At 53.9% G+C, this 27,796-nt stretch overlaps 2 protein-coding genes across 5 annotated transcripts in view; one reads left to right on the forward strand and one right to left on the reverse strand.

The window, feature by feature from the left end:
- Positions 1-27,796, reverse strand: part of CDH23 (cadherin related 23) — a 528,116-nt gene that overhangs the window by 45,698 nt on the left and 454,622 nt on the right. The gene's annotated exons all lie outside the window — the stretch shown is intronic.
- Positions 409-27,713, forward strand: VSIR (V-set immunoregulatory receptor). The gene is made up of 7 exons (XM_049855821.1): positions 409-650; positions 12,918-13,346; positions 14,219-14,275; positions 20,568-20,675; positions 24,036-24,063; positions 25,423-25,616; positions 26,405-27,713. Exons 1-7 carry the CDS (start codon positions 575-577, stop codon positions 26,440-26,442), a joined length of 930 nt encoding a protein of 309 aa, XP_049711778.1. The 5' UTR covers positions 409-574; the 3' UTR covers positions 26,443-27,713.

Consider the following 27,796-nt stretch of genomic DNA (forward strand, 5'->3'; position numbering starts at 1 on the left):
AATGGAAGGCAGGAGGGGACAGGAAAGCTGGTAATAGGGAACCCAAGGTCAGGAAGGGGAGAGTGTTGACATGTGGAGTTGGCAACCAATGTCACAAAACAATATGTGTATTAACTGTTTAATGAAAAACTAGTTTGCTCTGTAAACTTTTTTTAAAAAATGGTACTAAGTTAGATGTAGATATATCCCTTAGGCTGTGGACAATAACAATCCTCTCCCAAAAGTAAGGGAAGGGTGTAGAAAGGGGAGCTGACTCTCTAGGACACCCAGCGGGCTCCCCGGTCTGGGCCTCAGTTTCCCCCCTTCTAGGGCGGGGATCTGGTACAAGCTCGCCAGGAAGCCCCTCCCGCGGGGCTCTCGGGAGAGGCAGTGCCGGCCGCGGCCCCCCGGGGGCGCCCCGGAGCCGGCGGCACCCGCCGCCCTCCGCACCCGCCGCTCGGCACTCACTCGCCGGGAGGTTTCCCGGGCCGGCCGCGTCCCGCCCGCTCCCCGCGCACCAGGCGTTCCCCTGCCGCGACCACCGCGCGGCTCAGGCCGGCTGCGCCAGACGCCGCTCCGCCCGCCCGACGGCGACATGGGCGTCCCCACGGAGGCCGGCGGTCGGCGCTGGGGGCCCGTGCTCCTCGCTCTCTTCCTGGCTGCCTCGCGAGGTAAGGCCGGTGGCGGGACGCTGGGCGCTCAGAAGAGCCCCGGAGGGGGCCGCGGTCGGGGTGGGGGAGCCCTGGGAGCCCCTGAGCCTGCTGCGACCCCCACTGCGTGGCAAGGAGCGCTGCTCGGGCCGTTTGGCAGGGTGCAGGGACGTCTCTGCCAGTGCTGTGGCTGAGCAGCCGGCACAGCAGCTAGCTTCGACAGCTGCCGGAGAGCAGGCAGGGCTCTCCTCCCAGGACTGCCTGTCCCACCGTCCCCTGCCTAGAGAGCTGGGGCAGAGACAGCTTCTGCAGGGCCGAACATGGGCATGGTGGGGGCTGCCCCAGGGTGTTCTTTCCAATGTGACCAGCTTTTGATACCTGTGGCACCTCCTGGCCCGGCCCTTCACAGGGCTCCGGAATCTTGGAGGGTGTGGGGCGTGTGGCACTGACAGCCAGTGCCCTGTGCCCTAGTGACCCTTCTGGCTGAGCCATGCTGGGCACAGGGAGCCAAAGAAAGGACTGTTCCAGGTGGGCACTGGCCCACTCCCAGACATAGGCATCATTGCCCACTGGTTCCTATTGTGAGGGTCAGATGGCCAAGAGTGAGTAGTCAGCTAACTCCCTGGCCCCCTAGTGAGGCTGAAGCTTAGAGCCAGTGTGGGACACTTCCAGCGTGGCCACAAGCCCCTTGTGGGTCCTTGAATAACTTGTGGCATCTCTCTGACCTGTTTTGTCAGTTCAAACACAGAAGCTCCACACAGGGAGCACCACTTTCTGCTTCCGAAGTCCAGACTGTCACTACTCCAGGAGGTATCCTGGCCAGGACACAGTGGTGGCTCGTGGGGGGCCAGGGCAGAGGCCCTGGTACTCACAGCCTGGCCCTGGCTCTGGCCTACCCAGAACTGAAGAGGCTGGACCTTAAGGGAAGAGGGGGCTGGCAGGCAGCCTGTGGGACCAAACTTTATGGGGAGGGCCCAGGGAAAGTGTGAGTCATGCAGGGAGTCAGAGGGAGGGTAGAGGGAGGTAGTAGGCTTGGCAGAGGGACCCAATGGGTGGGTTGAAAGAAGAGGAGGGGGAACATAGCGTAATGGGGAGAGGAGGAGGCTGAGAGAACCTGGAAGACACCTCAGAAACAAACTGGGGTACCCGTAGGCCTCGTATTATCTCGGGACTTGGAGGTTAGCCTGGGCCTCTGATAAGGAGGAAGGAGCCCACACCCTGCAGACTAGAGCTGCCTGACCCCAGCCTGGATGCCCCCCAAGATGACAGCTAAGGAAGGGAGAACCGTCCCTGAGATATGGGGTGGCGGGGCTGTCCCAACACCAGCAGGGCATGGCTTCCAGAAAAAGCAGGGGATTGTGACAGGCAGGAATGCCAGCACCCACCACCACAAGCTACCTGCTCTGCCCCATCCTCCCCCAAGTGACCCCATGAAGCCCTTTCTGTTTTTTTTTTACCCCTCACCTTGCTGGCTGCTCCCTGTTCAGCAGCCCCAATTTGGGAAGCTGAGTTTTAGAGAGCCAACCAGTGGCAGAGAGGCCCAGAGAGGAGGAGCTCAAGGCCTTTCTGCCCCCTCCCCACCATCTACCTCTCCAGGAACCTCCATCCCCTGGAGATCCTGGAGCTCCAAAGGGCCATCTCTTCCTGGGTCCAGCTCAGGGAGAGAATTAGGGCTCCAAGCATCCCTAAACTCCTGACTCGAAGTAGCCTGACTCCTGAAAGGGGTCAGGAGAACTTACCTAGCTTTGATTTGCTCTGGGACTCGGTATTCTCAGCTGTAATGGCACGTTAATGTATATTCACCCTACTATTACCTAGTGCTGTGTGCAATGAGGGAGATAACAGATGGGAAGCCAGGCCACAGGCATGGTCAGGAGGGTCTGTGAGTCTGTGTGATTCCTAGTGCCTCGGAACAGCAGGGAAGACCTGCTCATCCCTGCTGAGGTGCCGGAATCCCTGGGCATGACCAATTGCTCAAGGTCAAAGCCTTTATGTCTGGGGCATTGAGATGGAGGTGGCTGGTGCAGGGCTGTTCTCCAATTCTTGGGGCTGGGCCAGCAGCAGGGAGAATAGTAGTGATGAGTATGTTGCTCAAGGAGCCCAGAAAGACTGAACATGCCTCCAAAGATGAGCAGAGGGAAGCACCTAGGGAGCCAGGACTCCACTAGACCCCAAAGGGAGTGCAGCCTCTTCTAACTCTACAGGCGTTTCCAGGGCCTGCAGAAGTTACCACCTATAGCCTGCCCTCACAGGCCGACCGCTGACCCAAGAGCTTCCAACTCTGGGGCTAACACATTCAAGTTCACAGGGTGCACTGGGGCTAGGGAGGGGAGACTCGCACCTCCCCCTGCAGCATCTTCCCCTTCAGGGGAAACCAGGTTGTAGGACCTTGCTGAGTAACCCAGTGGCGCAAGCCTCTGACGAAGAGATGGCCAGGTCTTAGGAAATCCATACCCCACTGCCCAGAGGCCCTAGGGTGGAGAGGAACAGCCTTGGGGCCAGGCCACGGGCATGAGGCATCTTCTCAATGCCAGGAGACACCCAGGGGCCAGCAGTACTAGGGAACCACTCACCCAGCTGGGCTGGCTGCCCCCAGGAGCACCTTGTTGTTGTTTCAATTTCCTCATAAACGGGACAAAGGTTCCCTGCTGGGGCCTGGTGTCCTCTATCAGAATGTGGCCCAGGCAGGAGGTGCACTGCTGGGAAGAGGCCACCTCCCTGTGAGTATGCAGCAGGGGGTGGCAGCGGAGGGGGTCTTCGGTACCAAGGAAAAGAAGGAAGGAAGGAAGGAAAGGAGGGGTCCTTACTGCCCACCTGGACCAACCCACTTCAGCAGGCACTGACAAGGTGGACATATTGAGCTTGAGGCCCCAGGTTTTAGGCCAACTATTCATCTTGGAGCAGCTGGGCTTCACCAGGGGAGGGTGACCCAGGATTAGCAATGAGGCTTCATAATGAGGGCCCTCAGCAGCAGCACTGGCATACCCAAGGCCTTCCTGCTGGCATGCCTCCGTGGGATCATCGAGGCCAAGGACCTGGAGTTGTGACGCCTGTGTGACAAGGGCTTCCTGTATAGCCTCTTGCTTAAATTTGGCTTCTGGAGTCAGTCAGACCTGGGTTTAAATCCTAAACTGGCCATTTACTTCTCTGTGTATTTGGGCAAGTTTCTTAGCATCTCTGAGCAAGTTCTCTCACCTCTAAAGTGTGGGAGATGATAGCACCCTTCTCAGAGGGCTGTTGTGAGGAATCAATGAACAATCACTTAACACAGTGCCTGGCACATGTGAGTGCTGTTTAATATTATGTTGTTTCTTGGTTCTGGAAACTACGTGCCATCAATCCTCCATCTAAGCTCCTTGCTGAGTGTGGAGGGCATGGGAAGGCGTTGACTGGTTTCACTGGGACTGGACTCTTCAGAATCCTAGAGGTCTGAAGGGTGCCCAGGCTCAGGCCAGCCACCCACCTAATAGGCAGTTACAGCCTGCCATGTCCATGGTGGTGCTTGTAGGTCCTCCTCTTAAAGTTCTCCAGAGCTGGGGACTCTGCAATTTCAAGGGGAACCTAGTCCAGCATTTGCTTATCTCAGTGGAATCTTTCTTGTATCTGACCTTTACATTCAGCCTGTTTACTTTGGCTGACCCTCCCCTAAGAGAACGACAATGGCCACCATCTTGCTTATCCATAACTCAACAATGAGGTTGATCTGCTATTGACCAAGCAGCCCAGTTCCTTTACCCTTTCTATGTCAGGTCTTATTTCCCATGGGGACCTGGGGTCAAGTCCTGCCTCTGCTCTTCACTCAATATGGGGTCATGAACATACACACCCTTTCATCTGTACAATGGGCAGGTTGGGTGAGTCTCTACGAGGCTCACCACTCCCTTCTGAAGGGTAATTCCATGAAGGTGTTTCCCGAGCTTCAGGGATTTTCTCGTTACCTTTGCAGTTCCTGCAGTAGCTGCGTATCATATTTACTTTAAATCTACTCGCTCTTTTACTTAAGTAAACAGATTTTAAAGGGGAACTTCGTATCACTGTCATAAATGGAAAGCCAGCATCACTTGCCATAAATAGAACAAAATCATAAAAGTACATAATAGGAAAACCAAATAAGGAGATTAAATTCTAGTTGGAAACTATGGTCTGGAGACGGCTCAGACCCTGAAACCTGTTGTCCGTGGCAAAGGAAAAAAAAAAAAAAAAAGGAGATTAGCAAGTGACAGAGGTGTTTTGAAGACATATTAGCCTCAAACTGGCACTTTCTTTTTGATGTAATCAGGACTGAAACAGAATTGAAAGGGGAATAACCTCTGTGTGATTCAATGGGAAACCCTGGTAGCATAGTAGTTAAGAGCTATGGCTGCTAACCAAAAGGTCAGCAGTTCGAATCTACCAGGCGCTCCTTGGAAACCATATGGGGCAGTTCTACTCTGTCCTATAGGGTTGCTATGAGTTGGAATCGACTCAACGGCCATGGGTTAGGTTGGTTTTTGGGTGATTCAATGTTATTTAATGTTATGAAATGAAAAGTAAAACTTCCTATGTTTTAGGTGTTGTCAGCTCTTCTCCATCACCCCAGCAGCAAACTCACCGCCGTGCAGGGAAGGTGCCACCCTCCCAGGGGAAGGGAGACAGGGCAGCGCTCCCCATCCTTAGAGTTGACGGGCCTGGAGGCCAGGCGGGACCAGGGGGCCTCTCTAGGTTTCTCTCAGCCCTGTACATTCCCAGTCAGAGCTCACGTCCAAATAAACACAGCAGCTCCTGTCGGGTCCTCCCCATGCTGGGGCCAACCAGCTGTCCCAGGAATCACGGCAGAAGAGGGAACAGGACAGGGAGCCAGCAGCTTCACTGACAAGGCCCAGGCCAGCTGGATCTGCACTGTCCAGTCCAGCTGTCATCTACAAGGAGGAGGTGGGACCTCCAGTCAGCCCTTGGCTACCACTAGACTCTAGAGGGAGTGAATAGCACCAGAACTCAGGAACCAGACTAAAAATAACCCAAACCAAACCAGTTGCCATCAAGTCTATTCTGACTCACGGTGACTCCATGTGTTTCAGAGCACAACGGCACTCCATCGGCTTGTCATGGCTGTGACCTTTTGGAAGTAGATCACTAGGCCTTTCTTCTGAGGCATCTCTGGGTGGGTCTGAACTGCCAACCTCTCAGTTAGTAGCTAAGTGTTGAACTGTTTGTGCCACCCAGGGACTCCAGACTACCTGGGTTCAAATTGGGGCACCACCACTTAGTAGTTATGCGAGTTAGCCTCTCTATGGTTCAGCTACCTCATCTGTAAAATGGAGATGCTAATAGTACCTACCTCATAGTGTGTGAGGATTAAATAACAAATCCACGTGAAAGTGCTTAGAATGATGCCTGCACAGATAACTGCCAGCTATCACTACCACCACCCAGCCTCCTGCACTGAGGGTGGGCTCAGAAGGAGACTTGAACCTGAAGCTTGGGAAGTCCTCACAGCACAGGATCCGGAGGGTGGATGGCTGGGCTGCATACAGGGAGGGCCTGGGGGAGTCTGCGAAGGGGTCATCCAGAGAATCTCCCCTGGCCAGCTGCCCAGGCCCTCCCTGGGGAGGCATGCTGGCTGAGCCCCCAGCCCTGGATGCATGGATGCATTCCCAAGGTGCTGGAAGTGCTGCTTCCTCCAATAGAGCCCGGCTTCCCCTTCCCGGCCCCCTTGGTCCAATGTGAATGGACACTTCCTGAGGGTGTGGGCATCAATAAACACATCTGAGATGCCCTTTGTCCTTGTTGGCCATAGAGCCCCTCAGGTGGGCCTGCTGGCTTCAGGCTCTCAGCCCCTTGACCCGGGTGCACTTCCTGGAGCTTTGCGCTGGCCAATTCAACCCTGCTTGATCCCTGCCTTTGTTTCTCTCTGTGCACCGCATCTTGACAAAGACAGAGCCTAGCCCTTCCCTACACCCCCTGGAGCATCCTGGGGGACAGGGGGCTGGCAGGGAGCTGAAGACCAGCTTCCATGTCTGCTTATTACCCCCGCGAAGACAAGGACCAGGCCCTTTGACTCTGGCACAGGCCCTTGATAACTATTTACTCGTAACTCCTAGCAGCTGGACAAAGCGCAGCTGTTTGGGTGGGGCTTCCCAGGGCTGACTAATCAAGCTGGGACCCACCTCCAAAGGCTGGGGCGTTGCCTTGGCGACAGCAGGGTAAGTGCAGGCCCATCAAGGAAAAAAAGGCCTGCCCACAACCACACATGCAAACACACCCATCTCCTGCAGGCCCACAGCGTTTCACAGAGGCGCCTGCTTAGCAGAAAGAAGTGAAGGTCACGAAAACTGGCATCCCGAGAAGATGCCAAGCAAGAACTTCTTTGCCCTGTACTGCACAGGCTTTATTGAGGCTCAGCCTCCCCTGTGGCTGAGGGTCCATGGCCAGAAAGTGGAAGGCGTGGCCCTAAATTCCAGCAGCCCTCCCCGTGGCCTTTCCACTTTGGGCCTGGCTTACGTTAGGACCTTCGTAAATATTTGTGGAATGCAAGAATGATGTTTTCAGTTTGAGTCTGAGGCAGCCCAAAAAGGCTGTGTGGAGAGGTCAACTAGAGGTCAGTCCACCCTCTCCTAGCTTGAGGATGAGGTGTCAGCCCCACCTGCTGGAGGGGTTGGGACTCTTCCTGTCCCTAGTCCTAGGGTGTCCAAGGTGTGGATCTCAGCTGAGCCACAAACTGGCTGTGTGGCCTTGGGCAAGTCCCTTGACTTCTCTGAGTTTGTTTTCTCATCCATAAAATGGGCATGATAATACCTGTTTCAGGGGTGCTGTGAGAATTAAATGACACAAGTCTAAAGTGCTCAGCAAGCACCTCTTATTGTTAGCTGCCACTGAGTTGGCCCTGACTCAGTGACCCCATGCACAATGGAACGAGATGTTGTTGGGTCCTGCACCATCCCCGTGATCGACTGGAGATCCAACCATTGTGCTCCACAGCACTTTCACTGGTTGATTTTCAGAAGTAGGCCACCAGGCCTTTCTTCCTAGTCCATCTTAGTCTGGAAGCTCCGCTGAAACCTGTTCAGCATCATAGCAACACTCAAGCCTCCGCTGACAGAAGGGTGTTAGCTGTGCATGAGGTGCACTGGCCAGGAATCGAACCTGGGTCTTCCTCAGGTAAGGTGAGAATTTTACCACTGAGCTACCAATGTCCTCTTTCGGCAAGTGCCTCACACATAGTGAGTACTCGCAATCACCCATGATCACCTTTGTGGCCCATTTCCTGCCCTCTTCCTCCAACTGAGGAATGACAACCCTTCCACCAGCCCACAGGAGTTCTGAGCTGGAAGGGGCCTAGGAACTTGGAGAGTCTTTCCAGTAGAGATGAAGGAAGGGAAACCCAGAGAAGGAATGGGACCGGCCCAAGGCCACACGGCAAGGGTGCAGCTAAGAGGGACTGGGACCCAGGGATCTTACTACCCAGGCCAGAGTTTCAATCATGAGACCCAGAATTTTCCTGGTTCACAGTACTCCTCTTTGAGGGGCCCCCTGCCTCCTTACCCAGTGGCAGACAGAGATGGGGGGGGCCCCAAGAGCAACACAATGAGTGGATGGTTCCCACCTGGGCACATGCTCAGGCCCAGGGCCGGGGTTGTTTTCCTGTCCTGCATGTTCTTGGTCACTCTGGAGCCAGGGGCCTTCCTCCCTGTCCTCTCTTCTGGGCCTGTGACAATGACCCAGGTGTCTGAAAGAATCTGCTCTCGACAATAAGCAACATCCTGCTGTAAATAATTATCATCCCAGCCAGGCTGTATATATTCCCTCATAGCACGTGAGCAGGGGTGGTGTGGGTGCCCGTGGGGCGTGTGCAGGCCCTGTGTGTGTGTGTTCTGTTTCCCCAACACTGCCCTTGAGTGTCCTCTCAAGGACAGGCTGATCAGGGCCTTGTCCCAGCTGGAGTCTCAGACACAATAAACAGGATGTTTTCTGCCTCCCCACCCCACCCCCCAAGCCCTTTGGACCCTTGGCCCACTCCTGTCTGACCCTGTACTTCAGCTTGGAATTCAGCATTTTTCCCTGAGCCCCAAACCTGAATCCCAGTGTGCTTCTCCTTTTTCTAAAAGGAGAAGAGGTCCTGGGGCCTTGGGGTGGATAGTATGTGTGGGGTGTTGGGTATTGAGCAATGTCCCCCTCCTACTGTCCCAGATCCCCGGTTCTCTGTGTCCCCCTGTGGGTTTTCAAGGAAATGCCTCTAGTAGTGAGACTTCCTCCCTTCACTTTCCAGCACCATTGCTTGGGCCCTGGTGCCCGGCTGGAGGCCCACTGCTTGCTCTCACCCCATCCCAAAGCCCTGTCACAATGATACCTACTCCACCCACCACACTAACCCCACCTTGCCCACATCTCGCCCCACCCATCCACACCTCTCTGTATCCACGTGCTCTGCCCACTTAGTGGTCAGCCGCCCCCACCCCTGCTCAGCTTTAAGCTGCACTCCTTGCTCCTGCCTCCACTCCTACCCTGTCTGTTCCTTCCACCCGCCCCAGAGCTGCAGCCCAGTCTGTGGAGCCAGCCCTCCTCATGACCCCCAAGGCCTGTCCGTGCTGCATTCTGCACCTGCTCCCGGCCCTGGGTTGTGCTGGGGCAGATGATCATGTTGGGCAAAGGGAAAACGGGACGCCAGCTGGTAACGGTGGGACTTGCCATGTGGCCTTCTGCTGGGGAATGTGTGTGGGGGGGGGCGGGCACAGGGCGGAGATAGCTCTGGGGTCCATCTTCAGGTGGGTTTCAGGTCTTCCTGGGAGCTCCTGGGGACAGCCCTTTCCCTAGCTACTCCACACCTCCATTTCCTGGCACAGCCATAGCTCTGCGGCCACACCCATCCCACACAGGCCTGTGTCAGGGAAGTCTAGGCTAGCATGGACAAAGCTAGGGGTGCAGCCAAATACAGGCAATAGGTTGGCAGTCAGAGGAGACTTGGTTCAGTCCTTGCTCTGCTAGGCTCCTGTTGGGGTCTTGGGTGGGTTGTCTCCTCCCTGAGCCCGAGGGTCACATCTGCCAGGATGATGGGTATGGGCGATAAAGTTCCACCCCAAATGTCCACAGGGCCAAGCAACTATGGTGAGGGAGTGAAGCAGACCAGTGGAGCATCAGGGAGCAGTGGGGACTGTGGCAAACTGGAGTGCTGATGCCTCTCTAAGGCAGGGGCTGCAACTCAGCTCCAGCTGATGGTGGCCTTGTTGGAAAGACAGTTTAGTCTTATCTTCTGACTGTCGAAGAACAGTTAGATGTCAGAGTTTTTAAATGTTGGTAATCTTAAAAAAAATTTAAATACCTTGAGGCTCAGATAAAATGTGTGCAGGCTGGAAGTGGACTGTAAGCTGCCAGTTTCTAAGCTTTTTCCTTTAGCAGCGTCTAAGCGCCTGAGTTTGAATTCTGGCTCTAGCACTTCCTTCCTCTGTGATCTTCACTGGGTTAACCTCTGTGTGCCTCAGTTTCCTCATCAGTGAAATGGGAGTAAAAGTAGTACCTGCCTTATTCAGTTGTTAGGTTGTTTATAGGAGCCCTGGTGGTACAGCGGTTAAAGTGCTCAGCTGCTCATCAAAAGGCTGGGCGTTTAAACCCACCAGCTGTTCCACAGGAGAAACCTGTGATAGCCTGCTTTCCTAAAGGTTTACAGGCTTGGAGACCCTACGGGGCAGTTCTCTTGTCCTAAAGGGTTGTTATGAGTTGGAATCAAGTCAATGGCAATGGGTTTGGTTTGGCTTTTAACTGAAGGTATCCAAGTCCCCCTTTTTTTGGTGTTCGGATATAATTTAGAATAAAAGCATGGTATGTTTTTCCATTTAACACTTGTGCTACTTAACAACTTTGTCAAAGGAAACAGAAATGTGAGCAAGCCTTATAAAAGGACAAGCAGGTATAAGCACGAGCAGTTGTTTAAGACGGATTATATTAACCTAGGAGCCGAGCCCTGGTGGCACAGTGGTTAAGAGCTTGGCTGCTAACCAAAAGGTCAGCAGTTTGAATCCACCAGCCGCTCCTTGGAAACCCTATGGGGCAGTTCTACTCTGTCTTATAGTGTCCCCAGGAGTTGGAATTGACTCAGTGGCAAGAGGTATGTTTTCAGCTGACAAAGGAGTCTAGCATCTTGCCAAAGACATTTTAAAATCTCTGCCCACCTTAGCAATGGTTTCTCAAGATTCTAGGGCTTCCAAACGTGGCTCCCCTCACATCTGGGCAGAGTGAGAGGAGGGGCTTGGATGTGTGTCTGGTTTCCTTACCTTCTGGGGCCTGAAACTCCACCCCTACAGACATACTCTTGGGGGCCAAGGCTTTGCTGCCTCCCACCACTCTCCTTTAAATAGACGAGCACTTCAGAACTGGATCCCAAGTTGTTACCAGTCATTCATAGCTCAGTGAGGGAGACTCTGACGCTGGCTTTTCTGGTCCACTGTCTAGGAGAACAACTTTTCATTTCTAGGGAATGTTTATTGAGCTGCTGAGATGGATTAGAGACCTATCTAGCTCCCATGTGTCAAGCACCAACGATGAGCAAAGCACTTTCAGACCACCTTTTGAAAATTATCACTCATCCTGCCCCAACTCCATCAGGTAGATATTTTCATTTCTATTCTATAGTGAGGCTCAGAGTTTAAGTGGTCACAGCTATTGGACTCCGGGCAGGCCGGTCCAAGTCCAAAGGCAACATCAGGGTACCTCTCCCTGATCGGTAGCTTTTGGCTGTGCTGGTGGGTCCCAGCCTGCTGCCAGGGTCCCGGGTACTGCAGAGCAGAGAAGGGGCATCTGTGGAGGAAGCAGTGTTATTTTAGGTCCAGGCGGTGCCCTGGCCAGGCGACGCAGAGGACATGTCCACTGGGCTTCTGTACGTTTCCAGACCCTCCTTCCCTCTCTGGCTGACCTTACAGTGGCTCTGAGATGCCAATGAAAAGAGAAAAAACACTAACGTATAACAACCCTTGCCGTCCTCGGATGTCTGCCATTCAGTCCTTTCGGCAACCCTGTCATGTAGCTGATATTTTTCTCATCATACAGATGAGGAAACTGAGGCTCACGCAGCTAGATAGAAAAGCTAGGACTCCAGCCCAGTAATCGGTTCTCAGGGCCAGTGCTTTGGGGGATCCACACGGTTAAATGCTGGGGGATGGGGGTGGGGTAAAGAGGATCAAGGGATTGCTTCATTTGCTTATTGAAAAAAATGAACTAGAACATGTTTCTAAGAAGACTGGGTGGGAGGCAGGTGCAGGGATGAGCTGACCTTCCATGCATCCTCGTCCCTGTTCAGCAGGCATCTCGGGTTTGCCTGGTTCTCCACAATCCTGCCCAGGGCTCCCTCTCCACTTGCTGAAATCCTATCTGTCCATCAAGCCCCAGAGACCCTCCCTCTTTCAGAAAGTCCCTGATTATCCCCAGGAGGCTGCTTCCCCTCTCCTCCGAGTGCCCTGATGGCTTGTGGGGTTACTTCATCCCGAATGCAGATCTTGTCTGCCTAGCTAGGCTGTAAGCACCCACCAGGAGGTATCCAGGTGAGCTGTAGCACCAGGCTCAGGCCTTGCACATGCAGGTGCTCCATTACTGTGCACTAATAGCGGTGTAGTGGTTAAGTGCTACGGCTGCTAACCAAAGGGTCGGCAGTTCGAATCCGCCAGGCGCTCCTTGGAAAATCTGTGGGGCAGTTCTACTTTGTCCTATAGGGTCACTATGAGTAGGAATCGACTCAACGGCACTGGGTTTTGGGTAATAAGGGGATGGGAAAACGTGTCCACTCACAGGAGAGGGAAAGGCAAAAAGTGCAGATGGCCCCCAGAAGGGTGGCAAAGGGCAAAAAGCTCCTGGTCCTAAATGCCTCCTGCTCCCCATCCTACAGTGCTGGGCATGGAGGCTGGGCAGTGCCCGGGCCAGTCCTGTGCAGAGCAGGGTGGCTGAGATGGGGAGCTGGAGCCAGGACGTATGCTTCCACCTGGAGGTACACACACCCGGCCTGTTCAGTAGGGCTGCGGCCTGCTTGCCCTGGAGTTTCTCTCACTCCCCTGAGTGGCCCTGCCCCAGCCCTCTGGGGAAGCTCTGGAGGCCCCTCCCCACAGCCTGGGATGGAGTTGGGCAGGGCTTAAAAACACTGGAAGAAGCTAAGGCTGGGAGGTCTACTGACATGCTCAGAGCCTGCGGCTGGGAAATGGCCGAGGGGGGTCTAGAACCCACGTCTTTGGAGCCCCTGCTCCCAAAGGTTCTTTCCAGCTCTGGGGGCACTGGGAATGGTGCTGGTGCTGCCGGCTCAGTCTGTTGATGAAGCTCTTTCTCTCTGAACAGGTCTGGTGGCAGCCTTCAAGGTCGCCACACCGTATTCCCTGTATGTGTGCCCCCAGGGGCAGGATGTCACTCTCACTTGCCGGCTCTTGGGCCCCACATCCAGGGGACACGACGTGACCTTCTACAAGACATGGTACCGCAGTTCACGGGGCGAGGTGCAGGCCTGCTCGGAGCGCCGGCCTATCCGCAACCTCACCTTCCAGGACTTGCACGTGCACCATGGGGCCCATGAGACCGCCAACACCACCCAGGACCTGGCCCAGCGCCACGGGCTGGAGTCAACCTCGGACCACCACGGCAACTTCTCTATCACCATGCACAACCTGACGCTATTGGACAGTGGCCTCTACTGCTGCCTGGTGGTGGAGATCCGGCACCACCACTCAGAGCAGAGGGTCCACGGGGCCATAGAGCTGCAGGTGCAGACAGGTGAGGCCCGTGAGGGTGGCAGGCTGGAAGGGCAGGTGGCGACAATGACACCGCTGCTGTGTATGTGGCAGTGTGACTCAGGGAGAGTGTGTTGTGGTGCTGTGACACGGGTGTGAGGCTGGGTAGCTGATGACGTGACCCTGTGTGACACTGTGATAGAGGGTGGTGATACTGGGTTAGCTCTCTTAGATGGGGAGGGAGGGCGTATGTGGATGTTTGTGACAATGGGACTTTTTGCTCTTAATAACAGACTTTATTTTTTAGAGAAGTTTTAGGCTTTTGGAAAAACTGAGCAGAAAGTACAGAGAGTTCCCATCTGCCATGAGACTTTGATGGGGGAGGATATGTGAACCTGGGCTGGGAGCGAGATTCTGCTCCTGGCAACACTGTGGCCACGGTCATTATATGCCAAGTGACCTGGGGTGTGAGGTGGTGAAAGGCTGGACGGTGGGTGGGGAACAGGTACACGCACCTCTTCAGGTGAGAGTATAAGGGGCTGTGGGCTGGAGAGAGCTGTGGGCGGCAGCAGGTATCCACGAGCCCCTGGGGGTGGCATGAGAATGGGCAGAGGATGCCCGGGTGTGTGGAGAGTATGTGCCTGTGTGTGTGTGTGTGTGTACATGAGTGTGTGTACGAGTGTATGTGTATTTGAATGTGTGTGTATGTGTGCGTATACGTGTGTGTATATGTATACATATGTGGATGTGTGTGTGTGAGTGTGTATGTGTGTGTGCATGCCTGCACACGTGTGCAGGTTCCAGCTGGGCCATAATATGAGCGCCTGTGACTGGAAGGGGCACTTGTGACCTGGAAAGCTTCCCTGGCCCCCGGCCTTGACACCAGTCTAACGACCCTTCTCTTTGCTCCCACAGGCACAGAAGCGTCATCCAAGTGCATTGCATACCCACCCTCCCCCCAGGAGAGTGAAAGTAAGCATCTGCGTTCCTGCCCTTCTCCGTTCTCTGTTCTCATCCTGGACCCAGACCCCATCTGAACCCTGGCCTCATCACCCCTGGCCCATGGAGCCCCTGTTACTCCTCCCTTACTGCTGCCCCTTTTGCCTCCTCCTTCACCTAAGCCGTTGTGCTATAGCCTCTAGAAACCCACTCCCCCTTCCAGGGCCCTCAGACTGAGGAGCTGACTCCTGGAGAGGGGAAGAGGGCTGAGACCCCAACTCAGGCAGTCCCTGCTCCTGACTCCCTGCGTGGGGAGGCACACTGACAATAGTCCTTGGCTCTGGAAGGTGCCCCCGTGACAGGTACTAGATGCCACAGGCTACTGAGCTTGTTGTCAGTGAGCGCTACCCCTGCTCACCAGCCCTCTGTGACAAGAGGAGGTTGGAGGGCTGGCGGGGGGGGGGGGGAGGGAGGGCAGGTCCCTCTTGGTTTAGCATTCCATCACTTAGAATTCCCTGGTTCTTTGGGGGTGGGGGGTGGGGAGGAGGGAGAGACTCCAGAAAGGAAATAGAGCTACCTTTCCTTGAGCTCCTACTGTGTGCCACTACGTGCCAGGCAGTGTGCTAGGTCCTTTAAGTATTAGTATCTCAGTTAATTCCTACAGAACCCTAGGAAGTGGGCATTATCATCTTCACTTTACATACCTGGAAAGTGAGGCTCAGGGAGGTGACATGACCTGCCCAAATTCACAGAGCCAGCAAGGACAGGCACAGCTGGGACTGGGCTCCAGGCCTGCCTAGCTGTGCCCACCTCACCTTCTTCCCACAGTCATTGGTCTGGGGGAGGAGACTGGAAACACAGTGCAGCTGGTGGCAGTGAGCCCCCTGGTGTTTGCCCAGAGAGATACCCTGTAGAGGAGGGGGCACTGCTGTAAGGGCCTCAGAATCAGGTGAGAATGCCCAGCAGCTTGGAGATAGTGGGCAAGGGGGAGACCTTTTAGGGACGCCCACCCTTCTGAGAGGAGAGGCTCTGGGCTTCTTCATCCTTCCACCCAGGCAGCGCTCACTGGGCACCTGGCGTAGACCAGCGTGTGCACAGGCCCTCCCTCCAGGAGGACATGCACAAAGACCTAAACCAGTGACGGGAACAGCTACAATGCAGCTCCCACTCCAGGCGGACCCAATTTAAAGGACACGGTGACCTTTTATTCAAACTATCCTTTTTTCCAAACCAACAAACAAACTAGCTAGGAGTGAAATTAGAACACACATTTTGGTGTGAGCCAGACTCACATGGGACCAAGAAACTCTTTGGCTCAAGCCCCTCTCCCTGCACACCGCAGAGCTCACATGTCCCTGCAGCACCAAGCTACCATTGTCCTCACTTCCTCCATGGCGCCTCCCTGGTGCTGGCAGAGAGACGCCCTCCAAACGGGCCTCTTCCTTCCCACATAGCAGTCCCCACGACCGTGCATGCACGCACATGCCGGCCTGTGTACAGAGCAGGGTGACTCACACCTGGCCAGGCACACACATGTTTACTTCCCCATTGCTCCTTCCACTCTGTGCAATCCCCCAGTCCCACTTCTTCCTCCATTAACCCTTGCAGAGCTGCAAGGCCCTTAGAGATAGCACCTCTGCTACCATCCCTACTTCACAGATGGGGAAACAGGTCCAGCCAGGTGAAGTGACTTGCTACTGTTCTCTCAGACCCAGAGTCAAGAGAAGACAGCAGAAGGCCTAACTGAGTTTGCGAACCCTGCCTGAGCACTGGGCTGCCTTCGCCTCTGTCAGCGTGACTTTTTGAAAATTCATCCTTGGGAGGGCAGAGACGAGAGATGCCAGAGCAGATGATGCTAGAGAAACCAGGTGCACAGGGACAGAGAGCAGAGATTTGCTTGTTTTTTTTCTTGATCTAGAGAAGCAGCTGCAGGAATTCAGGGAAAAGAAATTGCCCTGGAAATCCCAGGGGTCAGGCTGATAAAAGCCCTGAGGTCAGGCAGAAACCTTGAACTTGAGTGCTAGACTGGGTCAGGTTTCCTGTGCTGGGCACCTCCACTCTCAGTTTTTGATGTTTTTGTTCCTCTCCAATTCGCGGGGTGTGAAACCTCACTCTGGCCCCACCTCCGTGTTCCAAGGTGCTGTCCTGAGTGAATCAGCACTTAGAGGGCTAAAGGTACATGTTTGCTTCCATCCCAGCTGTTGAGGGCAGGGGGATGGCTTTGATGACCTCTGTATTCCCTCCCCAAACTCTTAGTTCTGGGAACCTGAATCTGAAAATTAGCAGTCCTGCCACTGAGGGCATGTGGTTCCTGATAGGAAGAAACCTGATGTACTGGGCTGGGTGGGGAGCGGGGCTTTAGGACAGCATTTCCACTCCCTGGGTACCGTTTCCCCATCGAGAAATGGGAACGTGTCGTTTTTCTTCTACCAGGGAGGCGATCAGTGTTATCTAAGGGGCTGGGTCAGGAATGGAGCCCTGGTGAGCAGTGGTTAAGAGCTCAGCTGCTAACCAAAACGCTGGCAGTTTGAACCTACCAGCTGCTCCTTGGAAACCCTATGGGGCATTTCTACTCTGTCCTATAGGGTCGCTATGAGTCGGAATCAACTCGATGGCAACAGGCTTGGTTTGGTTTGGGTCAGGCATCAAAAACTCAAATGCCCTGGGGCCAGGGAGCTGGTGAGTAAGATAGTAGGGAAGGGTGGAGACTGCAGGGCAGTTCCAACTGCTGCCCCTCCAGATGGGGGCCCAGGTTGCCGGAGCCACAAAATTTTTAAGCAAAGCCAGAGAACAGATTTTGTGTGAGCTCCCTCAGTTTTAAAATGTTGGCTAAAAAAATAAAAATCCAAAAAACTAGGTTCTGTGTGGGACATGTTTGCAACCTGAGTCCATTCCAGTGAAAGACAGTGTGGTGAAGTGGTTAAGAGCACAGGCCTTGGAATCAGCCAACTTACCTAACCTCTCTGTGCCTTGATTTTCTCATCTGTAAAATGGAGATGATGATTACAATAGTACCTACTTTCCAGGGTTGTTACAAGGCTAAAATGAGGTACTGTATACTATCTGTAAAGTAGGAGCCCTGGTGGCACAACAGTTACTTGGCTGTTAACAGAAAGGCTGGTGGTTCGAACCCATCCAGGGCTCCGTGGGAGAAAGACCTGGCGATCTGCTCCCGTGAAGATTACAGCCTAGAAAACCCTATGGGGCAGTTCTGCCCTGTCACGTGGGGTCTGTATGAGTCTAAATGACTTGATCACACCCAATTACAATATGTAAAGTGCTCACAACCATGCCTGTGTAAGTGTTGGCTGTTATTAATTTGGATGCAGAATTCTAGCCTGGCTTCCCAAGTCAGCTCACCCGTGCCTCTGTGCCAAGCCAGGGTGTCGAGGAGATGGCAGCAGACGGTAGACACTTGTCCTGTTTTCTAGCGGCTTTAGAAACATTTGCCCATTAAGTGCTTAGTGGGCCTTGGGGCCTGCAGCTGGGCACCATCTCCACTGCTCTTTGCCTTTGGAAAGATCCCAATCCCTGCTGGCTCGAAGACAGTGCTCCTCAGCCAGCCTTGGTACCTGCTCAGCTAATGCTTCCGGCCAGGAAACTCTTTGTGTTTCCTTCCCTAACTTCATCACAAGTCTCTAATGGATGGTGGGAGGATAGCTGGTCTGTGGAATAATTTGAAAGCCCAAGTCCGCCTGCGGGTGGGTGGGAGTGGGTAAGAAGGGGTGGGAGACCAGGGAAGTTGGTGCCCAAGCAGTTTCCACATTGCCAACAGGCTGCGGTTTTGCCCTTAGCCCAGGGGAGGGGACCAGGCAGCCCATCTCCCCATAAGCACCCCCTCCACCGCCATGGCAGGATGTGTGGTTTGCTTTGATCCAGCCCCTCTCTGGGGAACCAGGCGGCTCAACCTTCCTCTGCATATACCCAGGGGATATGTGGCAGGCCCTGGACAGAGGCCCACTGAGCAGGCTGCACCGCCGCCCCCTGCCCGCCATCTCATCCTGATGTATAAGGACCTGGGACACTCCTTGGAGCTGGCCTGGCAGGTGCCTCTGCCGGCACCTGATCATCTTCCCAGCATAAGCTGGTCTCGGGATGGCTGCTAAGCTCTCTCCTCTTCAGGGACAGAGCCCAGGCATTGGTCATATGGCAGGTGGAGGCGGGGGGATGCTACAGAGGAGCCCCCGGCTTCAGAGGGCAGCTGGGCCCACAAGAACTGGCCCCAAACCCCTGCCCCAGCCACAGTTCTCCACCCAGGGTGTAAAGGCACCTCAGGCTCTCCAAGGGAAAACAAGTCTGGATCCCTAGTGTGGCCAGGAGGGAGGGAGTCAGGCAGGGAGCTGGGGCGGAGCCCCCCAAAGTCCCAAAGCAGATAGGGGGCAGCATTAGTGAGCACCTGACAAACCTTACAAAATGTTGCTTAGTAGCAGCCTGGAGGAGACTTGCTTTGACGACTAGAAAAGAGCACTTTGCAACCAGCTTCTGAGACACTGCCCACAATAAGGTCCTTTGATGCGGTTCAGAAATTCAGAACGTCTGAACTGTAGAATTCTTTTTTTTTACTTTCAATCTTTCACGTCAGAATGCAGCTTTGCTAGATCTACGGGAGCCTGATCTAATGCGGAGACGCACTCGCTTTGTAATTAGCCTAGCAACTGTTCCTGTACCATCCAGGACTTCTAAAGGGCCTGAAAACAGTTTGTTCTCTTCGGCAGTGGGTGTGAACAAACCCCTGAAAGCCTGTTTACACCATCAAGTGATGGAGCAGTGCAATAAAATCAAAGCAGCCTTTATTCTCCCATAAATAGTGCAGCGGCAACATCCCTTCCAACTTCCCAAAGCTCTCCGAGGAGGGCTTGACATTGTGACAAGGTATCCCCGCTCACTTTTTGGCCGAGGGAAGGGCTGAAATTGGGAAGGAAATGGGTTTATGCCGGTTGTGGTTCCGTGGGCATTTCTGTTCCCAGCGAAACCCCTGGAGTCAGCAGATGGACTAAAATAAATCAAGCCTCCCCAAGCTGTTGGTGGGATGGTAAAGTAGTACTACCTTTTTTGTAGGGTAATTTAGCAATCGCCTAAAAGAAAATGCCCATACTCTTAGGCTCAGCACTTGCACTGCTAGGCACTCGCATACAAGTGTAACCTGCCCAGAAGTACCTGGGTGGTGGTAATGCACTCTCTGCTAACTGAAAGGTTGGAGGTTCAAGTCTACTCAGCAGAGACTTGGAAGAAAGGCCTGGGGATCTACTTCAGAAAAACCAGACATTGAAAACTCTGTGGAGCACAGTTCTACTCTGACACACATGGGGTCGCCACGAGTTAGGGCTGACTTGATGACAGCTTATTATCAATTTTCGTACCTGCTCAAGTGAGCAAAGATACACGCACAGAGGGTCACCACTGAATTACGAGCTGTGTCGTGAAATGGAAGTAACCTAAACGTCTACCAATATAGCACTGTTTCAGTAAATTTTGGGTTGGCTTTTTTTTTTTTTTTTAAATTTTTATTAAGCTTCAAGTGAACATTTACCATTCCAATCAGTCTGTCACATGTAGGTTTACATACATCTTACTCCCTTCTCCCTGGGTTGGCTTTTTTATATGATAAAGTCCAAGACAGAATGAAGTAGCCTGGGTGCTGATGTCCCCACTATATGAAGTGGGAAAAACACTTGTTGTATGATCCTATATGCACTGTATATACAAGACCACATCTAGATGGAGGCACAAGAACCTGCTAACTGTGATTATCTCTTTGGACGGAGCCTCAGTGGAGGGTGGAGGATCCTTGTGGACTTTTTTTTTAACATGGACTTTTATTTTTGTAATTTAAAAAGTTTAAAATTTAGAAGTGTTAGGCAAGGATCCCACAAGTAATTTTTCTTGTAATTTGTGTGTGTGCGTCTGCGCGCACATGATCAAGAAGTGGAGCTTCCAGAGGCTCCTTTTGACCTTGAACTCTGTGCCTGGGGTTTATGAAGGGCCTGCTTCCCCTTTTCAGGGAACCACCTGCAGCCCAAGGAGGTAAAGTTGCGCCCTATGGGGTGGTATGAGTGCTTGGTTCTCTCTTCTTTGGAGCTGCCTCAGCTGTAAGCACACAGTTTCTATGTGCTCTGGGCCCACCTGGGGAGGAGGCGTGGAGCTCTCTCTTGGAAAGGGTTCTTTAGATCTTTCCTGCCTCTCAGTAGAGGCACCAGTGCTTCTACAGGTCACTGAGGGGCTGGATAAAGGTGGGTCTTCACTGCTGCCCGCCTTCCCTCCCTGGGCCTCAGTTTCCCCTCAGGTTGGAACCAGGCACTCACTTTGGTTGCCTCTGCCCTTTCAGACATCACGGCCGCAGCCCTAGCCACGGGCGCCTGCATCGTGGGCATCTTGTGCCTCCCCCTCATCCTGCTCTTGGTCTATAAGCAGAGGCAGGCGGCCTCCAACCGCCGTGAGTATCCCTGCCCCACCTGGGGGGTGGGTGGGAGGCGCGAGTGACCTGCCTCAGCCCCCGGTCAGCCCCTGCGATTAGCAAAGGCCAGAGGCGGGCACAATGCCATCTCTGTTCCAGAGACGGGAGCTGCTGCAGTCCCTGCAAGGAGCTGGGCTCAGTGAGAGAGTGAGGAGGGGACCCAGACATGCCATTTCCGGGGCTTGTGCACCCACCAGCCCCTGTGGCTCCCAGGCTGTGCTGGCTTGGCACTCAAGAAATATCTGTTGAATGAGTGAATGAGAATATGGAGCAGCTCAAATTGGCTTATGAAAATGCTGCCTCTCTGAGATCCTTTGGGGACCTGCTTTGATGTGTGAGTGGACTTGTTCTGTCATTAGTGTAGCAATCATCAAGACAGAAACCTATGGAGTGTCAGAGCCAGGAATGACCTCAGAGATAACTCAGATCAACCTTTTCTTTTACAGAGTAGAAGATCCGGAAAGAAAAAAAAAACCCAAACCCAATGCCGTCAGGTCGATTCTGATTCACAGCAACCCTATACGACACACTGGAACTGTCTCATAGGGTTTCTAAGGATCAGCTGGTGGACTCAAACTGCAGACCTTTTGGTTAGCAGCCTGAGCTCTTAACCACTGCACCACCAGGAATCAGCAGGGTTAAATAACTAACCAAATGTTATATAACTTAGCAAATGGCAGAGCAGGCACTCAAACACAGCTTTCAACTCACACTTTTTCCAGAAAATATAATCCCACCATTTAATAAAAATGCTCATAACATGACCATCATTAGGAGCCCTGGTAGTGCAATGGTTAAGCGCTCGGCTGCTAACTGAAAGATTCGAACCCACCTAGTAGCTCCAGGGGAAGAAGACCTGGTGACCTGCTCCTATAAAGATTACAGCCTAGAAAACCTTATGGGCAGTTCTGCTGTATCACATGGGGTCACTATGAGTTGAAATAGACTTGACAGCACATGGTAGCAACATGATCATCATAGCCAATAATTCCTAACTGATGGGGTTGCTGTGCCAGGCACTATGCCAAGCTTGTTATATACATTCTCTTGATTATTCCATATAACAACTCTAAGAGTTTGGTATTACTATTATTCCCATTTTACAGATGAGTAAACTGAGGCACAGAGAGGTTAACTAACTTGCCTAAGGAAATGCACATTGGATAAGTGGTGGGGCCAGGCTTCCAGTCACAGCTACAAACATCTTTCACCTTTGCCCTGCCCTGCCCTCTCCTCCCTCATGAGGCCTATGAGCAGGAGGGAAGGCAGTCAGTCCCCTGTCCTTCGTCCTTGCCCACCCTCTCTGGCCTATTCCCCTCAGCCTGGCTCCAGAAGGTAACTGTGGGAAGCCTGCTCTGTCACTGTGTGGCTTTTGGCTCACACCTGATTTCCTGTGGCTCTCTCCTGGGGCCCTTACTCTCAGGATGCCTGTATTCCTCTCACAAAATCCACCTCAGCCTACCTGTAGGAGCAGGTGGGGGTAGGGGTAGGTAAAGGAGTTGGAACAAAAAGAGGAGCCCAGGGCTCCACAAGGCAGAGAAATGGCACCGCTGGCTCCTGCCGTAACATTTCCGTGGAGGAGGGAAGGTGTGAGGAGGGAAGGTGTGAGGAGGGTGACAGTGCTCAGCTAGGCTCAGCATTTTCCAGATAAAGAGGTACTTTCTGGTCCCCTACTCCAGACCACAGGCTGTCTCCGCCATTTGAGCAGAACAGGGAACAGGAACTAGGAAAACAAACAAGTCGAGGGGACATGGCGCGCGCGCGTGTGTGTGTGTGGTGGGTGTGCCTGCCTTTGTTACCTCCCAGCTTTCCTCACAAGGTCGCCATTGTGGCCCTAAGGCTCTCCCCATGTCCCAGCTGAGGCCTCTCTGGGGTGGGGAAGGGATGGAGGCAGAAGGACACCAAGGTTTCTCCTCAGGGGAGGCTGCTGGTAGCCAAGGAAAGAAGATCAGAGAGGGGCAGCCCCAGGCCAGACACTGTGGGGGTGTCCTGAGGACATGAGGTGCCTGTGGTAGTTCTCAGTCCCCCTCCTCCTCTCTGTGACACTCCCGTCTAAATGCTGACTCCTTGGGGGCTTCCTAGGAGGGTCCTTATATGTCCCAGGAAAAACAGGGGGACACTGATAAACTGAACTGAAAGAGGGGTACCGTGACCAGTGAGGGAAACGCTGTGGCCCATGTTGAGCACATATTCCAAAACTCTAAATAACCCCCTTTCTGTGATGGGCAGCTGCTCAATGGCCCCTTATCCCAGATTTAATGTCTGTAGTGAGAAAAAGTTGTCAGTGATTGATCTTCTAGTAAAAATATTTTTGAGTTCCCCCCGCCCCCCCAAAAAAAATAAAAGAGGAAAAAGAGGGCTGTGAGCACTCAGGGAGGCAGTTTGGTGACAAGGTGGCTGATGGATATGGATTCTTAACGTTTCCTTAGCCCTACAATGGGACCAGCAAGCCTCACCCCAAAGGCTGGTGGAGAGGAATGAGGCCTGACACGTAGGAGTTGCCATGATTCGAGATTTCCGGAACCTTTGTGTAACTTCCTCGTGTATGTTCCTGCTCTGCTCCTCCTCCACCATCTGTCCCCCCCCAGTAATCGGGGGTGAAGCCTTTAACAGGATGAGGATCTGTGGGAGTTTATGTGGAGCTGTGAGAAAGAGGGAAGCTGGGGCTACTGCATCCCAGGTGGCGGCCAGTTTGGGGGTGGGGAGCCCCAAGAGTTGGACAGGGCAGCAGCAGCTTGGATGAGGAGCAGAAAGTGGATGGAATGTCTGAGAAGTGATGGAGTATGCAGACCCCTAAGGTTCCCTTGAGAAATGTCACCTCCTGCCCTTCTAAAGCCACCCTATTAGGCAACATGAAGAGACAGAGTGGACTAGGAACCCTCTAATTAGGAAATGACCTTGCAACATTTCCACCCTGTAAATCATAGTTAAAGACCAGAACTTGGCAAGTGTCCAAAGAGGAAACGAGAGCAAATCCAGGAGCAGGCCTTCTGTTTAAATTCCACAAGTCGAACACTGACCAAGTCAAGCTGTAGGAGAAACCCCTGGCTGCTTTTGGGTTCCTGGTGGCAGATGTGGTCTCGCATACTTGTAATGTGCGGACGAGTTTCTTTTGTCAATGGTCAAAACAGGCCACCCCTCCACCTGCTGGATAAACACACAGAGCACAGAGCACTGCGGTCTAGCCTCCCTCCCGGGTGAACAGAAAGGGAACCCCAGCCTGAGCATGGTCCTGTCCGGGCCCGCTCCAGTTCCCCAGGGCCATCTGTCAGCAGGGGTGGGGATGCTGTGGGAAAACCTTCCCTTCTGTAACGGAATCCTCTGTCTGTCTGTCTCTAGGTGCCCAGGAGCTAGTGCGGATGGACAAGTAAGGCCTGTGGAGACCCTTCGGAGAAAACTTTCCACAGCTACTTCCCACCCCCCACCCTGACTCACAGCTTGGCAGGGTCTCCCTTCTCTTGCCCCTCCCTGGGCTGTGGCCCATAGGGCAACATCTACGCCCAGGCTGTGGCTGGAGTTGATGAGGAAGGGGAGGGTAACTTTTGCCAATGACAGACTTACTCTTCCCTCAAGCCCCCACCAGTATCCTTCCCCATCTTGTCCCTCCTAACTGGTTGTATCATGAAGGGGCTCAGGACACAGATGTCAGGAGTGGGAGACCTCCCTGGGCTTCCCTGTGCCTGGCCCCAGCTGTCAGAGGGCAGATATTTCTGTGTAGCAGAGAGCATCCCTATTTAACCATTTACCACAGCTGGTCAGAAGAGCAGCTGCCATCTGCCCCTGAGGCCCACACACCTGTGCTGGCCTGGCTGTTCTCCCTGTCACACTCCAAAGGGCCATGCACCCACCTTTGGGCCTCAGGGGTCAGCCTGGCCAGGGCAGGGGAGAGTGAGGAAGCAGCTGAGCTGGGCAGACACTGAAAACAGGGCATGCAAAGGAGGCGTGGGCCCAGTCCAACCAAACACCCGGAGTGGTGGCTTCTCCCAGCAGGGCCCTCCATGGAGAAACCGCCAGGCCTTGCAGGCGACAAGGGCAGAGGCTGAAAGGGCCCAGAATGTGCAGCAGCTCAGAGCACAGCGGCTAGGAGGGTGTGCATTCCTGTACTCTGGGCACAAGGCTGGCATGGGGCCTGGCACAAAGGGTGTGCTCAGGGAATGAGCCCCACTCAGGGACTCAGCCCCAGTACCTGCAACACCAACCCAGAGCTTCTTGTGGGTGTTTGAGAGAGGTGATTTTTAGGACAAGTCAAAGGAAGTCCTACTAGCAATCCTGCTAGAATCTGAGTTGGAGGGAGCTTCTGAGGTTGTCCCACTGCTAACCCCTCACCCATCTCAAGACAAGCTTTGGGGATGTTCAATCGTAATGCTGTTAGCTCTGCTGACCACAGGAAAACTTGTCCCCCAAGTCCTGAGGCTGGTGTCCCGGATGTCCTCTGTCCCTGGGCTTGCTGGCTGGCCCAGGGCTCATGGTCAGACCACAGGGTGGGGCTGGGGTCGGTTCTAATGGCTGCCCTGCTTCCCTCAGCTCAGGGTAGGTGGCAGAGTGCAGCCCACAGCCTTTTCTTTCTGGCCCTTCTTGCGGGGAGAGGCTGCTGTGGCCTGTGGTTGGGAAGGCAGGTGAGGGGAAGGGAGGGGAGAGAAGTGGGTTGGGCTGGGGGGTCAGGGAGCCTGGGTAAAGCCCGTACCTCAGGCAGCACAAATGACCTTCAATTCCGATTCTCTGGCAGCAACATACAAGGAATTGAAAACCCAGGCTTTGAGACCTCTCCGCCTGCCCAGGGGATGCTGGAGGCCAAGCCCAGGCCCCCCTTGTCCTACATGGCACAGCGGCAGCCCTCTGAGTCGGGGCGGCACCTGCTCTCCGAGCCCAACACGCCTCTGTCTCCTCCGGGGCCCGGGGACGTCTTCTTCCCATCTCTGGGTGAGTGCTTCCTGACCCTTCTGGCACCATGACCTTGGGCCCCCCGTGCCCTGCCTGTGGGCCTGCCTGTGATACAGGAAGAAGAGCAAGGACCTCAGAATCAGCCTGTCTTTGATACAAACACTGCCGGTCCCACTTACTAGCTCTGGGCCTTGGGCAAGTGACCTGACCTCTCATTTTCCTCATCTGTAAAGTGGAGATAATCATAGCACGTATCTCACGGGGTGTTGTGAGACCACAACTGTGCCTGAAACACGGCACAGAGTCGGTGCCTGACATATGATGACTTATGGTTTTTGGCAAGGATTCCCGCTGTATCTCTCCCTTGGTTCCAGGTCTGACAATCTTTAATCATTCTAGATTTTTATCAGTAAGCAGGAGCCCCAGTGGAAACTTTCTTGGAGAACAGTATCTCCTAATGATAAATAATGTAATTATAATAATGACAATAATGATAGCTAACATTCATTGCATGGTTACTCTATGCTGGAATGAGTGGTGCAAATGGATGTGCTCAGTGACTAACCAAAAGGTTGGAGGTGTGAGACTACCCAGGGGTGCCTCAGAAAAAAGGGCTGGTGATCTACTCTGAACAATCAGCCATTGAAAACCCCACGGAGCACAGGTCTACTCCAGCCTCATGGGGTCACCATGAGTCAGAATTAACTCCATGGCAACTGGTTTTACTATATGCCAGGCCATGTGCCAGGCTGTGAGAGCCTCATGGTGTGGGGCTGGGGGGTGAGGGACAGAGGAGCCCCCATTCACTCAGCTTCTTTCTTTTGCAGAGCCTGTCCCTGACTCCCCAAACTTTGAGGCCGTCTAGACCAGCTGGGAGCCAGTGGCAGTTGTGGCTGAGACTGGGGCAGGTGCATCTGAGCCAGGGCTGGCCCTCGGAGAAGTCAGCCTCCCTGGCCTGGGCCCTGGTTTTCTCTCTGCTGCTCTGAGCCTAGACCCTCAACCCACTGGATGCTACGTGGAGGAAGAAAGAAAACGCTGGATCGCTCAGCCCTGTCCCAAGGATGTTGGGATGCTGGAATCCCACTCCAGAGACCTGAAATTAACCAGGAACAGATTCCAGATGACCCGCATCCTAAGAGGCCCTACAATTTCCAGCCCTGCAGCAGCCTCTCTTCCCAGGACATGAGCCATGGGACCTGGCAGCATCAATGGGACCACATGGGCACCAGGCAGACCGCCACTGCCACCCCTCCTAGGCATAAGACACAGGACAAGATGCAGAGAGACCCCTCCCTACTGTGGTCCACCTGGCTTTCTGATTTTGCCTGAGGCTGTTTATCTGGGAGACTAATTTTTGGCACCCATGGGGGCCTGGGGGCTGGGCCGGCCTGCCTAGTCATTGGAGCCTTCCCCATGCTTCCTACCAACAACCTCTCTGAGGAACTGGCAGCAAGTTAAGCAAATGTGGGGCTCCTACTGCCTGCATTCTGGTCCCTAGAGTTCAGTGGCCAGAGACCCCAAAACAGGAAGTACACACCAGGGCACTGGTGCTACTGTGAGCCAACTGGCGTCTTGGGCAATGCGAGGCCAGGGTTGCACCATCCACCGCAGATGGGGGCGGGAGTGGGCGGGGCCTGCTGGGAAAGTGAGAGGAGGGGCTCCATCTCCGGCCACCCCACCTCCTACCCCCACCAGTCAGCATGGTCAGTAGAAAGGTGACCACATGATGCATTGTCCAAACTGGGACACTTTTGAGCGTGAAAAGGAGGTGCTATCAAAAACTACACTGGGGTAACAGGTGCAAATGGGGACATATGGTGAGTCTGTCAATGGATTGTAAGAAGGATGAGTTGAAATCCCCACTGTGCTACTGAAGTGCCTTTAGCCTTGGGAAACCTCCTTGCCCCCTCTCCCGGCCTGGGTCTTCTGTTCCACACAATCTGTGCCGAGTCTTCCCCTCACAGAGACGTGGTGGGCTGGGAGGAGGAGGCGCCTGCACTGTGTACATAGAAGGGTTTGTTCACTCTGGACTCTCTGCTCCCATCTCTGCTTCAGGGCATGACCTAGATCTGTTTTTACACACGCACACAAGGGGAGCCCTTTGTAGAACTGCGATTAAAGGACTTTAAAGCACGGGAGAGGTGTAGGGTGTCTTTACACTCTGGGGTAAAAACAGGGAAGGCAGTGCCCAAGAGGGGGTGGGGGGCAAGTCGGAGTTG

This window comes from Elephas maximus, chromosome 16, assembly GCF_024166365.1.
Source record: "Elephas maximus indicus isolate mEleMax1 chromosome 16, mEleMax1 primary haplotype, whole genome shotgun sequence".
Taxonomy (NCBI): domain Eukaryota; kingdom Metazoa; phylum Chordata; class Mammalia; order Proboscidea; family Elephantidae; genus Elephas; species Elephas maximus.

Excerpts from the sequence above, each read along its gene's own strand:
- VSIR (XM_049855821.1), top strand. The coding sequence starts at position 575 with ATGGGCGTCCCCACGGAGGCCGGCGGTCGGCGCTGGGGGCCCGTGCTC. Across the intron at positions 13,347-14,218 it reads AGAGCTGCAGGTGCAGACAG|GCACAGAAGCGTCATCCAAG; the intron begins GTGAGGCCCGTG and ends TTGCTCCCACAG. Across the intron at positions 20,676-24,035 it reads GCAGGCGGCCTCCAACCGCC|GTGCCCAGGAGCTAGTGCGG; the intron begins GTGAGTATCCCT and ends GTCTGTCTCTAG.